Below are 14782 nucleotides of genomic sequence, written 5' to 3'. Positions count from 1 at the left end.
AGCTGTCTCGGTTGTTTTATGTCCCTCCTGTGCTGCTGCTTTAATGAGTTGGTTGATATGCTGTACCGCAGTTTTGTTTTATTGTATTTCTACACATTTAATTTGGACGTTGCCTCAGAAGGCCCTTTTTAAGATTCTGAAAGGCAAGGCAGAAAAGTTTGGAAGCACATGAAGAAACATGGCCCGCAACAACATGCTGCAGCAGTGGTGGCGCACAACACTGTTGAGAGGTGCAGCTGTTGACACTCTGACACTTTTTCCAGGGGCATTTTTTTCTCTCCTGTAAGTGGGAGCCAGGACTCAGTTCATCCTGATGGTAACAAAAGCATCAGTAATTGAGGATCATTCCAGAAGAGTATAACAGGGGCAGAACAGAAGGAAGGCTTTTCATTTATTTCAACTTAATTAAAATTCATACCATCATTTGTTTCAATGACACAACAAAATTTTGCAGGTCTGGAAGTGAGCCATAAAGGCGACCTTGAATATTTAACATGTTGGCTGGACTCATCCTTGCTGTCTTTCTGCAAGCAGGTGAAGAATTTTTTTCTTCAGGCAGGCTTTCTCTTATTGACTGAGCGGGGATTTAAATGCGGGATGTTTTGTTTTAATTTGTTTAAATGATACTTTGATTTAACTTGTTAAATATAATATACATTTAATTCTTTTTAAATATTTGAATAATTTATTGTTCCTATCTATATCTTTGAATGATGTTAAGCCACCTTGGGCCATTTTATGGACAAAAGCATTTTGAATAAATTAAAAAATTAAATTAAATTAATTTATTTATTGAATTTATATGCCGCCCACTCTACCCAGAGGTCTCTGGGCGACTTACAATAATGTTTAAGATATGCTAATCTGCCTTGGCTGACAGGCTAGATTTCTGATTGATACCGAGTTTGCAGGCAGATACATACAGTAGACGGCCAATATGATGCTTTGGTGATCAATAGCCATAGCCTATGGCATGAGTCTTGTGGCTGAAGAGCACAGGGTTATAGACCAGAAAATCAGCCAAAAGGCAGATGTAAGAAATGGGAAGTAAACAGGGGGACAGCCTAAAAATAGAGAGGACTGACCTACTAGTTTCCTTCACTGATGCGTTTTCTTGATTGTGACAGTTCAGCAAGCCTTGCTGACATGTAGCTGTCAGTGGCTAAAATTGTCCCTTATGAATATCACAATCAAAAACATTCTGGCCTGTGGTATATGTCTTAGAAAATTTTCTTCACTGCCTCCTTAAAGCCTCAGATCCGGTGATGCAGGGAGTAAGGAACTGGTGCCAAACAAAGGAACAGGAAGCAACTAATGAACAGTAGAAGCCCCTCATAAAAGGGGCAAAGAAGAATCTACTAATTAAAGGTACAGTGGTGCCTCGACTTACGACCATAATCCGTTCCAGAAGATAGATGTAACTCAAAATGGTTGTAAGTTGAAGCACCATTTCCCATTGAAATGCATTGGAACGCGAAGGAAAAAAAATACCCCCTCAAAAATTAAAATAAAAACAAAACACTGCAAACCCCATAGGAACGTGCTGGGGCTGCAAAACAACAACAACAACAACAACAACAACAACAACAACAACAACAACAACAACAAATAAACCAGGGAGCAAGCCCCGAAGGCACTGGGGCTTTAAAAGAAAACAACCCCAAAAATAAACCAGGGAGCAAGCCCCGAAGGAACTGGGGCTGCAAAAAAAAAACTAAACTAAAAATAAACCACAGAGCAAGCCCCGAAGGCACTGGGGCTTTAAAATAAAACAAACCCAAAAATAAACCAGGGAGCAAGCCCCGAAGGAACTGGGGCTGCAAAAAAAAACTAAACTAAAACTAAACCACAGAGCAAGCCCCAAAGGCGCTGGGGCTTAAAAACAAAACAAATCCAAAAATAAACAATGGAGCAAGCCCCATCGGAAGGCGCTGGGGCTGCAAAAAAAAAATCACCAAAAAACAAAACAACAACACGGCACAGAAACATAACCCCCCCTGCCCAAACCCACCCTGTAAAACCCATCCAGAACAGGCAGTTTTTAAAAAACAGAAAGCAGCACCTTACCTTGCCAGGCAGTCCGAAGCCTCCTCCGATCACACACTCTCTTACTGCTGGGGTGAATGAGTTACAAAGAAGCAGCCTCTTCGCCACCAACAGTTAGCAATTTGAATTTCCCGCTTTTCCCCCCTGCCTTTTTGTGTTCATAACTGGAAGCTCTGGCCGCAAGTCAAAGCAAAATTTTGCGGCTGGAGCTGGTCGGAACTCGAAATGGTCGTGAGTCGGGACATTTGTAAATCGAGGCACCACTGTACAGACATTCTGAAAAAGTTTAGTAGAGTTTTGCGAGTCTGTGTAGTGCTGTCCCTGAGTTTTAAAACTGAATACTTCACCGTGAGTCAGTCTGAAAAGTGACAGAAGGACAACACAGAAAACTGTAGTATCTTTCATTTTTGTAACATCAGTCCCTGGATTCTTGATGAATATTGAGTGATTAATTCATGTCCATTCTGGAAGAAGCAGCTGGTGTGAAACCAAAACTAGCTTTCTATTTCAGTATGAATGTGTGGGTAAGAGTTATTTATATTTTATTATTTGGCAGACCTGAGATAATTTCAAGTTATTCAGAATCAGCATTTCTAAAGGGCAAAGCTATGAGGGAGGTTTTCGGCATCTGTTTGGGTTTTCTGCGAAAGTTTCTGAGCAGTGAAAGAAGACAGTAAATTGATTTCCTTGATTACTAACTACAAGTTCCGTTTAGCTGAAAGTCTAAGAGAAATACTGTTATCTGGCTCAATCTGTAACACCTTTATTTCAGGACACTGTAATCCTTTCATCCACCTCTAAGGCAACTGCTGCGGAAAGACTGCAGTTACAGCAGTCACCAAAGACTGTCTAAAAATGCCATGTGTTTAGTCTTCTGTGCCTTTAATTCTTTGGTACTTGGCTTGGCTTACTTATATTATACCATGTTCTTGCAGTTCCTTCTTATTGCTATGGCAACACTAATCAATCATTACACTAAAAATAACCTTAATTTAAAAAAAAACAGATAGAGAGACCATATGTAGGGAATTAAAAATCTAATTGTGGGTATGTGGTTTTTGGTAGCTGATTTAAATTTTCTCTATATCCAAGGAATAATCACAAAGATGTTCTGATGATTAAACATGTTTCCTTCAGCTTTTATCCTAGACTGGCCAAAACAGTACAGATGAAAGAAATGAACACTCATGTGTTCTTCATGTACTCTTGTTCTCATGCACATGATCATGTTCTTCTAGCACCCTTACATTCCTAAAAGCTTTTCTCTACAGTATGGTGTAGTGGTTAGGCTAGGACCTGGTGGACCTCACTGCAATTCCAGTTGGCCATGAGTAACCTTTGTCCACTCTCTCAGCCTGATCTCCCTCACATGTTATTGTGAAGCAAAAGTGAGGGAGGGGGGCATCTAGGCCACTTTGAGATCATTGGAAGAAAGACAGGATACGAGTGTTACCAAAAAAAGTGGCAAATTGGGCAGTGAGCAGGTCACTGCTATTTGCATACATATAGGTGCATTTAAGTTTGTGTCCACTACAAGCAAGATGCTCTCTCTCTCTCTCTCTCTCTCTCTCTCTCACACACACACACACACACACACTGAGAGATTTAACTAGAAAGTGGGGCATGGGGAAAGTGTGAAACACTGGAGCAAATTTAAAGATAAAAGATAAAATCTTAAAACACAAAGAAGAACAAGCCTTGCTAAGGGAAAATCAGCATGGCTTCTGTAAGGGCAAGTCTTGCCTTCCAAGCCTTTTAGAATTCTTTGAAAAGGTCAACAGGCATGTGGATGTGGGTGAACCATTGGATATAATTTATCTGGATTTTCAGAAGGCATTTGATGCAGTCCCTCACCAAAGGCTGCTGAGAAAACTCCACAGTCTGTGACAGATCAGAAAAGAGATCTTGGTGTGCTGGTGGACAGCTCAATGAAAGTGTCAACCCAATGTGCAGCAGCAATGAAGAAGGCCAATTCCGTACTAGGTATCATTAAAATGGGGACTGAAAATAAAACAGCCAACATTATAATGCCATTGTACAAAAATGATGGTAAGGAGACACCTGGAGTACTGTGTACAGTTCTGGTCACTGCACCTCAAAAAAGACATAGTGGAACTGGAAAAAGTGCAGAAGAGAGCACCTAAAATGACGACTGGGCTGGGGCACCTCCTTTATGAGGAAAGGCTACAGTGTATGGGGCTCCTTAGTTTAGAGAAAAGGCACATAAGGGGCTACCTGATTGAGACGTATTAAAATTATGCAGGAGGTGGATAAAGTGGATAGAGGGAAGCTCTTTTCCCTCTCACGCAATACCAGAACCAGGGGACATCCACTCAAATTTAGTGTTGGAAGAATGAGAATAGAAAAAAGAAAATATTTCTTTACCCAGCGTGTTGTTAGTCTGTAGACCTCCTTGCCACAGGATGTGGTGATGGCATCTGGCCTAGACACCTTTAAAAGAGGATTGGACAGATTCCTGGAGGAAAAGTCCATCGCAGGTTACAAGCCATGATGGAGATGTATCATCTCCAAGCTTAGAAGGAAGGTACCTCAAAATGCCAGATGCAGGGGAGGGGTAGCAGGAGACAGGAATCTAGTTGTCTCATGTGCTCCCAGAGGCATCTGGTGGGGCCACTGTGAGATGCAGGAAGCTAGACTAGATGGGCCCTTGGCTTGATCCAGCAGGGCTCTTCTTATGTTCATTTATGCACACAGATGCATTTTTAAAGGAGTCCACAAGAAGCAGAGATAGGAACAAACTGGATATGATGTTTTTTTACGGTGGCAGCTGTCAAAGATAAGGTGGCCTTTGGTACATAGGAACAGTTTTCACCTCCGTCAGCACCTCCAGTACCAATATCCTAGTGGGCTTGCACCATTCTTCCAATTTCATGTCTGAGCTCATAAAACATTCCTTGGCTCTCCAAAATGGAATGCTGGCTACAAAGTTCTGTGTAAAGGTAAAAATTCCCAACCAGTAAAGCCTTCCTCTTTTCACAAGGCAAGACCTGAGTAGCTCCTACCATGACTCAGAGAGAGAGAGAGAGAGAGAGAACCTCCGTGAGCAAGCTTACATTGGACAAAAGGCCAACAAATTATCTGCTGTTAATATTATAGATTTGTCACCAGAGATGGAGACAGGTGCTTGGGGAATTCTATAGAGAGTACCATGTTTCCTTGAAAATAAGACAGAGTCTTATATTAAATTTTGTTCCAAAAATGCAGTAGGGCTTATTTTCAGGAGATGTTTTATTTTTTTTCATGTACAACAATCTACATTTATTCAAATATAGTTACGTCATCTTCTTCTGGTTGCTGCACAATGGTGGAGGGCGGGGTTTCACTTAACTAGGTCTTATTTTTGGGGAAACAGGGTATATATATAATATATAGAGAGAAGATGTACATGCATTCAGTACATCCTTCATGTAGCAAAAATAGCATGCTGCCCAACAATCCGGCACCTTTAATCCATGGGACAAATTGTTGATTTGGAGTTAAGGATGCTAGAAAAATCCAGTAAGGTCAAAAACTAGGCAGACTTGTTCAAAAGATGTGCTGCCTTAGAAGAACTAAATATTCAGTATTTCATGGATTTAGACCATTTCCCCCTTGAAGGGACTGCAGCTTTACACATTCTTGGTTTCATGCATGCACTTGTAGCATAACATTGCAACGTTTCAACTCCATTAAAGATTTGTTGGTTTCCAAGAACGGTTTTCTTCCCTGAAATGAACGGTTGGCATCACCTAGAGAGGTTGAAAGAAGAAATCAGAAAGGTTGGCCTCTGTATTTCTTTATGTGCCAGGGTTGCTGATAAACTGAGAAATCTGTACTGAAAGGAACAGATGCTCAGGGTACAGCTGGCAAAAAGGGAATGTCATCTTAAATGCAATATATGGTTAGAAACATAATTTCCTGCCTTTGTACTTTGCATCTCAAGTTTAATTCTGGAGTAAGAGAACTCACTTGTAACTTGAGGGGAAAAATACTTTGTAATGAACAGCTGTGTACTGTGCACAATGCCTACAAGTTTCCTCACTCTGCCAAAACACAATGTCAGTTGTTGAATGAAGCATTCTGTGCCTTGTGATCAAATCTAGATTCCGATCTGTGCTGTTGGAATCAAATGCCATTTTAGTCCTTACAAGGTAGCAAAGGAGCAGATTTACCTTTGTGTAAAAACTTTTAAAAGGGTTAGAATGGATTAGACATGTTTAGGATGCTCTTAAAGCCCTATAGTTGGTCATCAAGACTTTCTATTCTTAAATTAATTGCTTCCATAAATCAAGTATTTCTAGTTTTCACCATCTTAAAGTGAGAGCGAGTGATATATTTTAATTTTTAAATCATGGAATAGTGAAGTTGGAAGGGGCCTATAAGGCCATCAAGTCCAACCCCCTCCTCGATGCAGGTATACAAATCTAAGGATATCTGCTAGGTGGCTACCTATGTTTATCTTGAATGCCTCCAGTGTTGGAGCACTCACCACCTCTTGAGGTAATTGGTTCCACTATCACATGGCACTAACAGTTAGGACTTTTTTCCTGACATTAAATCAAAATCTAGCTTCTTGTAATTTGAGCCCATTATTGCATGTCCTGCTTCTATGTCAAACATAGAGTTGTTAAATTTACACTTCTTTCAACAACACTGGAGTTAGGGGAGCCAGACCCCCATATAGTTAAAAATCCATGTATTACTCTTATACGCCTAAAAACATAACTACAACGCATAAACATTTGAGTAAGACACACGCCGATACAGAACAGTTATCTTGATCGGCATTCTCTTCCATAGTGTTGACAATCCTTACCATAGAGTACTGTGTGTAATGAGCCTTAGAGGTCCATATGATCCCCTGATCTAGAGGCTGAATGGGAGATTTTGTGTTTGGGGGCAAGTAGACCACTTTCAGTGTTGAATTCATGGAGTTATGGGTAGCCAGGGGCACAGGATATTGTGTATAACCATAACCATGCTGCTCAAACCCATGCAATTCAGAGGACACGTGTATTTTTGAGCTTTTCCAGGTAGAAAAGCTCTGTGCAGTATTATACCTGGTTTGTCACAGAGGTTGTTGCTATTTTTCCTGCCATCCTCATGAAACAAGGCTTGTCTCAGTTTGATGGTGACAAAATCCCAGACTCTCCCAAGGTTGCTTGTCCTGTCTTGAGGCATTATTAAAAAAAAATTATTTTATTTTTGGGTTCTTCCAGAGTGGAATTTCATCCTAGGGGGGCTTCCAGATAGAGGTTCATTTCCACAGTCAGGTCCCCTGATAAGAAGCTTTCCATCAGGCTGTCAGATAGCTTTAAACACTTATTTCTAGAAGAAAAGCTCCAATGAGGGAGTGGGTTTCTTCATATTTCTTCTGTATTTTAGAAAAAAATCTTCTGAAAAGAAGCTTAATATTGGAGAAGTAGGTTTTAGAAATGAAATCTGGACTAAGCTCAGCATTCTTGCAAGAGCAACACAGACAAAGCAGCAGGTGGGGAGATAATTGTGCTCTAACTGGAATAGCCCTCCTCAAGCTCCATGCTAAACAAGACTATAGAGAATAAGGCTTTTTTAACCAATTTGCATTCTGAAGCAAGAATTTAATATTCTTTTGAAACCCCTGAGGAAGGAGAGTCCACACAGTATTATAAGGACAAAGTGCTTGGTGCCGTATCTCCTTCCTGTCGTTAGATGGACTGTCTCTGGCATCCGCCAAAGGCTTTCAGTCCAGGAGAGCATTTCTTGTAATGGAACAGGAGAGGAGGCACTCTTGGCTCATTGCTTCCACACCCTGTAGTTCCATTTGTGACAATCCACTCTGGAGCATTGGGAGACGCCCCAGAACATCCTGAGAGCTAGTGCTAGGAGCGGCAGGGGAAGGAAGTCATGAAGGAGCATCACCTTCCCACTGGTGGGGGCAGTCGGCTCCAAGAAACGATGGGATTCAACCCATGTTTATCATGAAAGGCTCTCTGGAACATAGGAAGCTGCTTGCTATACTCACTGAGACCATTTCCCCATCTAACTGCAGTTGTCTACTGTGAGTGGCAGCAGAGTCCAGGGTATTTGGCAGGTGGTCCTTGCTGTTATCTGCCATTTCATCTTTAAAAACAAAACAGGGGGGGTGGGAACAATTGAACAGGCCAAAGATTGAATGCTAAACTTCCTTCTTGTCAAGCAGGTCCTCTGCCACTAAGCTGTGTTCCACCCCATCAAAGTTGTATTTCAGCAACACTTCTGTTTTCTACAAGTCGTGTTCAAAATTTCAGCAGTATGTCTTTATTTTGGATTGTGCTCTAAATTGCTTCGTGAGCTTTTTTTGCTCTGAAAAGTGCGTTGGGGTGGAGGTCTGCGTAGTAGTAATAAGAAGTTGTTTGACAAATTTTGATCAATTTACTGTCAATCTGCTTGCTGCACACTGAGCACGTTTGATTAATGCAAAAGCTTCTGGAACTATATGACAAGAACTGTGTCTTGAATTATTTGAAATAGAGATGTAGTATGCGTCAAAAGGGTAAAACAAACAAACTTAAAACAGCAAGCTGGGTACTCCTTTTACCGACCTTGGAAGGATGGAAGGCTGAGTGGCTACCTAGGATGGAATCTGGGTTGTTAGCAGAGGTTTAACCACCGTGCCACAAAGCTCCTCAACCTTTTCTTGCCTGCTTCCTCCTCTTTTGCATTCCAGATTTTCCTCCCAAAGTCAAGGATGAGAGATTGAGGTTTTGGAGAGATGGAAGCATCAGAAATATAATTAAAGGGCAAAACAGACACAGTATTGGGTGACAGAGCTTTACAAGAAAGGATGTGTAACCAAAACTCTGCAGCTGCTTTTCTGTGAGAAAAGATGTGTTCCAAGCTGGGGAAACATTGCCTGCTGTGATAACATTCTGAAGCCTGAACATTTCTAGTCAGAAGTTTTGATGCTGAAGAAACCTGTGGAATTTTTTTCTTGGGCTTTCCCTCTGACTTTTAGAACCATTTCTTCACCTTAAATGGTTAGGCTGATTGCCCAAGATGAGAGGCAGATAGCTCTAAATGTGAATCAGTTTCCTAGCTGTAAATATTCTGTTTCTTCCCACCCATACCATCATACTCTGAAATGGTTAGTCCCAAAGCTTCGTTTTGGCTATATAGATTAAGACTAAGGAACGGCTTCCTATGCTAACAGAAGTGTTTTATTTGACTGATGGTAATAGGCAGATAAACTGCTGAAGCAATTAATAGAAATAATCTTTCTGATAAGTTTTATTTTCTTTGCAGTGCTCATTTTTGCCTAAATTCTCCATTCACATAGAGACAAAATATGAGGACAACAAGGGATGTAATGATAATGTAAGTATTGCCTTCTCTTATAAATTACCGTATATTCCAAATACTGTTTTAAAGAATGTCAATAGAATGCACAAAAGGTTATACTGTTCTGTTTTTCCCATTGATGCTATACAGATGTTCTTCATGTAACTTCCTTCTAAAAAATAGGGAGGAACACTGTCTTTGCACAAATATGAAAATTAAAACTAAATCAGGGTATTCGAGTGATCCCAGGGTAACTATAGGATGGGGCAAAGAACCTCTGATTACACACCATGTGGGGCAGCATTCTCAAAAATCCTTCACGTTCCACCCAGCATTCATGGAGTTAAAATACTTTTAACCAAAGATATGCAGCAATTTGAGCTCAAGGAATGGAAATCACAAACACAAAGAGAATGTCCAGACAGGTATATGTTGCTGGAGGAATTTTTGTTTAATTCCTTTTAGTTAATAGAGCATAAAATGCAGAAGGCAGATGCAGCACAGGAGAATATGAACAAGAATAGCTAAAAGTCCCAACTTCCACCGAGCCCCTTTTGTCCTCACAGTGACTAACCCTTTGTGTATAAAAATCATTCCACAAGTAGCATAAGTAGAAAGAGAAGAAGACCTTTGCTTACAGCTATGGAACATCAGTACAATCAGAAGAATAAAAGAATAAAGAAAAAAACTGCAGCCTAACCATTCTTATTTATTTATTGGACTTATATACCGCCCCATAGCGCTACAAGCACTCTCCGGGTGGTTTAGAATTTAATTATACAGGCTACACATTGCCCCCCCAGCAAGCTGGGTACTCATTTTACCGACCTCGGAAGGATGGAAGGCTGAGTCAACCCTGAGCCGGCTACCTGGGATTTGAACCCCAGGTCATGAGCACAGTTTTAGCTGCAGTACAGTGTTTTAACCACTGCGCCACGAGGGAGACTGAAATCCAGGTTCAGAGGTCAGGAGCAGAGTTTACATATCTGCTCAAGTCAAGAGAGGAAGAGACAGACAGAGAGAGAGAGAGAGAGAGAGAGAGAGAACAAACAAAAAACATCTTTAATCAGGTAGAAATTGGAATTCCACTTCATTGCCACATCCTGAATTAGGTGGTTCAGTGGCAATCCCACTTTTGTTTATTTCTTTGCCTCTGCTGCAACTGCTCACTTCCACAAACACTGGTGGAAATGCCCTACCAGTTTTCTGGCCTACTCACTTATATTAGGTGTGCATGCATCTTCCCTACTCTGCAAAGCACCCCAAACTACTAGGTTGAGACTGTGGATCATACACTGTACTCCCTTCGTCTCCCCATGCCATCGTGTTTGTTGCCCTATGCCTGGTGCTTCTACCTCCCACCTGGGAGAGACAGGCATGTTTTCCACCTTAGCTACCTTAGATGTCAATTGCAAAATGACATATAAGGTAGCTGTTGTAAGTCCTGCCACAAACCTGTTGCAAGTCCTGCCACAAACCTATGGAAACCAGTATTGTTCTTCACCGGGGTTGGGGGGACTTGTGAAGGGCTATCACCTCCCCTAGGTAACAAATACTGTAATCCTGACATTTTTACATTTGAAAGGGCCTTTCCCTGAATCTCCTTCAGGATAGCCTTGAACTTATTACTGAGATATGGGCCTGCCATTTGCCGCCCCCACCCCTTGTTATTTGCCCAACTACCTCTCTGCTTACCTGGGCTGGTGGTTCCACAGCTGCCATCTGATGTTTCTTACTCTCCAGAATAAGGAAGCCACTTGCCCCCACACTACCCACTTAATTTGCTCTGTGCTTAGTCTTCATGTAGCTAAGCGTGAGACTGCTTGAGAGGTCGCCCGAATCCTGCCCATGCTTGAGCACCTTCTTGCAGGGCATGCATTCAGCCCTATGAGCATCTGTTGCACAGTGTTGAAAATGCTTCCAGATTACTGATTTCTTGGGAAATCTGGCCTTTGACTGCATGTTCACCTCGTCCTTCTCTGGCACATCAGCTCTTTAGGAGAAAAGTGCCCTTTTTTATCGTCTTTTTTGCCCCCTTGCCCTGGCTGGATTGCACAAAGATGTCCCTGTGTCACAGTCCAGGATATCCCAAGCAGTCCTGCACCAGGGGCAAGGGCACCAGGACCCAGTCCTACCACGCAGAGTATCAAGTCCCACGGCACTCACTGTGCGGTTGGTCGTGACCAAGCAGAGGCAGGAACACAAGGCTGAGAACACGGAACAGAAACCAGGTGCCGAGGTGCAGTGGGCAAGCAGCAGCAAGAGCTGGGGGCCAAGGCAGGAGCAGAAGCAGGAACACTGGAGCTCAGGAGAAACACCAGGCCACTCCTGGCTCAGGTTGGCCCTGATCCTGCAGCTTCCAGAGTGGTGCGGGCCAGATCCAGACACCCTGGAACATGTCTGAGGTTCACTTCCATCTGTCCCACCTTGTACACCCACCTTGTGGCTTCTCTTCCACATCCTTGACAGAGACACATACGTCCTGTATGGCTGCCTGCAGCTCTTCCATAGTGTCAGTGCAGAACAAGGCATCCAGGTGACAGATTTTGGGTTTACTTTTTTGTTTTATGGGAGGGCCGCATAATAGCAGTTGTAGGCTGTCTTTTTCCTCTCCCTCTCTCACATCTTCCAGTAGAAGCTTCGGCAGTGGGTGCAGGCAGCATTCCTGCAACCTTCTCCAAGTGCCTTGCTCCTACATCACATTTCATAGTGCCTGCAGATTCCACCCAAAGAAAAACAGCATCTGATTCTGCTACAGCAGAACATAAACCATTCCAATGAAAATCTCACACACAGAAACAAAAATCTGTTAATGTATCTGTCTATATATAGCAAAATGCTATTCCCTTGCATGAGACACTGAATTCTCCGCCCTCACTATCCTTGGTGCCAGAGTGTCTTTAAGCTTCATTTCTCAAGAAATCACTCCAGGATGCCTGAGAAATACATTTCACTTTCACTTCTTCCTCTAGCAAGCAGAAACCTTGCCTTTTGCTTTCTAATCTATAGGAGTAAATGGGAAACCGAATATTAGGAATTATTATTACAGATAACTCTGAATATTTCAGAATATGAGGCTAAGATGTTTTCCAGTTATAATAAACTAGGTAATTCTGTTACCTCTGAAGAAAGTGACACCTTGATTTCTGTAGTTTGCCTTCACTTTCTCCTGTAATTTTTCCTAAAAGTAAGATGACTTGTGGAGGATTCCTGACATGCAGATTTGCATGCTCTAATTCAGAGAACTGGAATACAGGAATCCTACCTACATTTTCACATGTGACATGTTGCCTTAAATGGCCAATAATCTGGGCCTGTAGAAGAAGGAAAAAAGCATCTGATTTATTTTTAGCCGGTAGCTGCTTTATCAGGCTTGAGTTATTATGGTTTTGCTTTTAAAACTCAGATTCTAGCAGCTGTGCAACATGACTACAGTTTACCTAGTCAGATATATGTGCTTCATAAGCTGATGCACTGTCATTAGCATTTGAGAAAGATCAGAGGCCTGAAAAGGATACTGGAAAAAATGACTATACCCTAGATCTAAACAGGGAAAGTAAAGGTAAAGGTTCCCCTTGACATTTAGGCCAGTCGTGTTCGACTCTAGGGGACAGTGCTCATCCCTGTTTTCAAGCCATAGAGCCAGCGTTTGTCCGAAGACAGTTTCTGTGGTCATGTGGCCAGCGCGACTAGACACAGAACGCCTTTACCGTACCACTGAGGTGGTACCTATTTATCTAGCTGCATTTTAACATGCTTTTGAACTGCTAGGTTGGCAGGAGCTGGGACAAGCGACGGGAGCTCACTCCGTCACATGGATTCGATCTTACGACTGCTGGTCTTCTGACCTTGCAGCACAGAGGCTTCTGCGGTTTAACCCGCAGCACCACCACGTCCCTAAACAGGGAAACACGGATGTAAATATTAATCATTGTAATTAGATATACAGAATTCCCTGCATTGAAAATATTGACCTATGATACACAACACATTTTTTTCAACAGATGTATACTAAATACTGACCGCCCTTGAAGACTGGAATATAAATCAAAGATTATGCAGCTGCTGCTGATCATGGCAGTTAGATTTTAACTTCTGTGTTGATAATGCCTAATTCTAGCAGCTGTGCATGATGACCGCAGTTTACCTAAGTTAGATGTGTGTTCTCCATAACCTGATATACTGTCAGCAGCATTTAAGAAAAATCAGAGGCCCAGAAAGGATGGTGGAAATAAGATAATGCACTAGATTTAAACAGAGTGCCTTAGGTTCATGTGAGTCTTTGTATCTGCAAGGGGAAGCCTGTTGATTGATAGAGACAATAGTAAGGATATGCTGTTTGGAATTATTGGACTACAAACCCCATGATTTTCAATTCTGAAAGTTCTGGTCTGGAATGTGGCTTATATGGGAGAAATGTCTATCTGGTAGAACTCCCAGAATAGAGAATAGTCATCACAAATATTAGAATGGTATATCCCTAGATGAAAGATGGAGGCAGACCATTGGCTCTGATCTGCTGAATGGTTTTGAAGTATTCCTTTGTATTCTCTGGGGTTCCATTACACACACACAAAATACTTTCAGTAATGTGAGACTCCACTCAAACACAAAGAAGCATGAGTGATCATAAATAGAGATGGACTACTTGTATTAGTCTCCAGGGGGAGATGAATAGGAATATTACCACTGCAGGTGGTTGGGCCCTTTGGACACCCCCCCCAGAACTGGCCAGTCCACTTACCACTTGTGGCACGGAGCATGGGGCTGTCATGGTTCATGCCATGCCAATCACGGAAGTAGCCAAGCTGGTGCTTCCCACCTCCCTGCACTGCTTCAGCGAGGAGGCAGGATGACAAGTCTCCCCACTCAGCTCCTGAGTGGTCAGCAGTGCAGGGAGGTGGGGAAGTGCCAGTCAGGCTACCTCTGTGATTGGCACAGCACAAACTACAAGGGCTGCATGTACCATGCTGTGAGCAGTACCTGGACCAGCTGGTTCTGGGGGAGGGGGGTCCAAAGGGCCTGGTCATTTGTGGTGGCGATATTCATATTCTACTCTCCCGGGAGACAAATATCTCATCTCTAAAACTGTCCTCCTGTTTCAGACTGCCTACTTCATAGATTTGGCCTGGCAGGTTCTGAAGTCTGAAGAATAGTGAATTTGAAGAATATGTGGCAAAAACAGCCATCTGATAGATTCTTAGGAAAACTGGAACCATGATTTCCATGTTCCATTTTATTATTATCGCAACAGAACTGTGGAATACGTTAGACAGAGGTGGTGGGATATTACCAGAGCTGCTATTGGCAGTGGAATAAAGATTTGTGTTGAAACCTCCTCAATTCATGTGCAACACACTCTCTAGCACATCAGAATTTAATTCACACAACCTAGATTGGATGGAGTTATGCATTTGCAAGCATTATGCATTTCATC

At 42.2% G+C, this 14782-nt stretch overlaps 1 protein-coding gene across 3 annotated transcripts in view; it reads left to right on the top strand.

Moving 5' to 3' along the window:
* PITPNC1 (phosphatidylinositol transfer protein cytoplasmic 1) overlaps window positions 1–14782 on the top strand; it is a 188933-nt gene that overhangs the window by 128367 nt on the left and 45784 nt on the right. For all 3 annotated transcript variants that reach the window (XM_020782271.3, XM_020782276.3, XM_078384584.1), the window contains exon 5: window positions 9310–9381. In XM_020782271.3, the coding sequence (XP_020637930.1) occupies window positions 9310–9381 (72 nt within the window). The remainder of the gene's footprint in view (window positions 1–9309; window positions 9382–14782) is intronic.

The sequence above is a fragment of the Pogona vitticeps genome, chromosome 2 (assembly GCF_051106095.1).
Source record: "Pogona vitticeps strain Pit_001003342236 chromosome 2, PviZW2.1, whole genome shotgun sequence".
NCBI classification, from domain to species: domain Eukaryota; kingdom Metazoa; phylum Chordata; class Lepidosauria; order Squamata; family Agamidae; genus Pogona; species Pogona vitticeps.
This window is presented reverse-complemented; position numbering and strand designations above follow the sequence as displayed.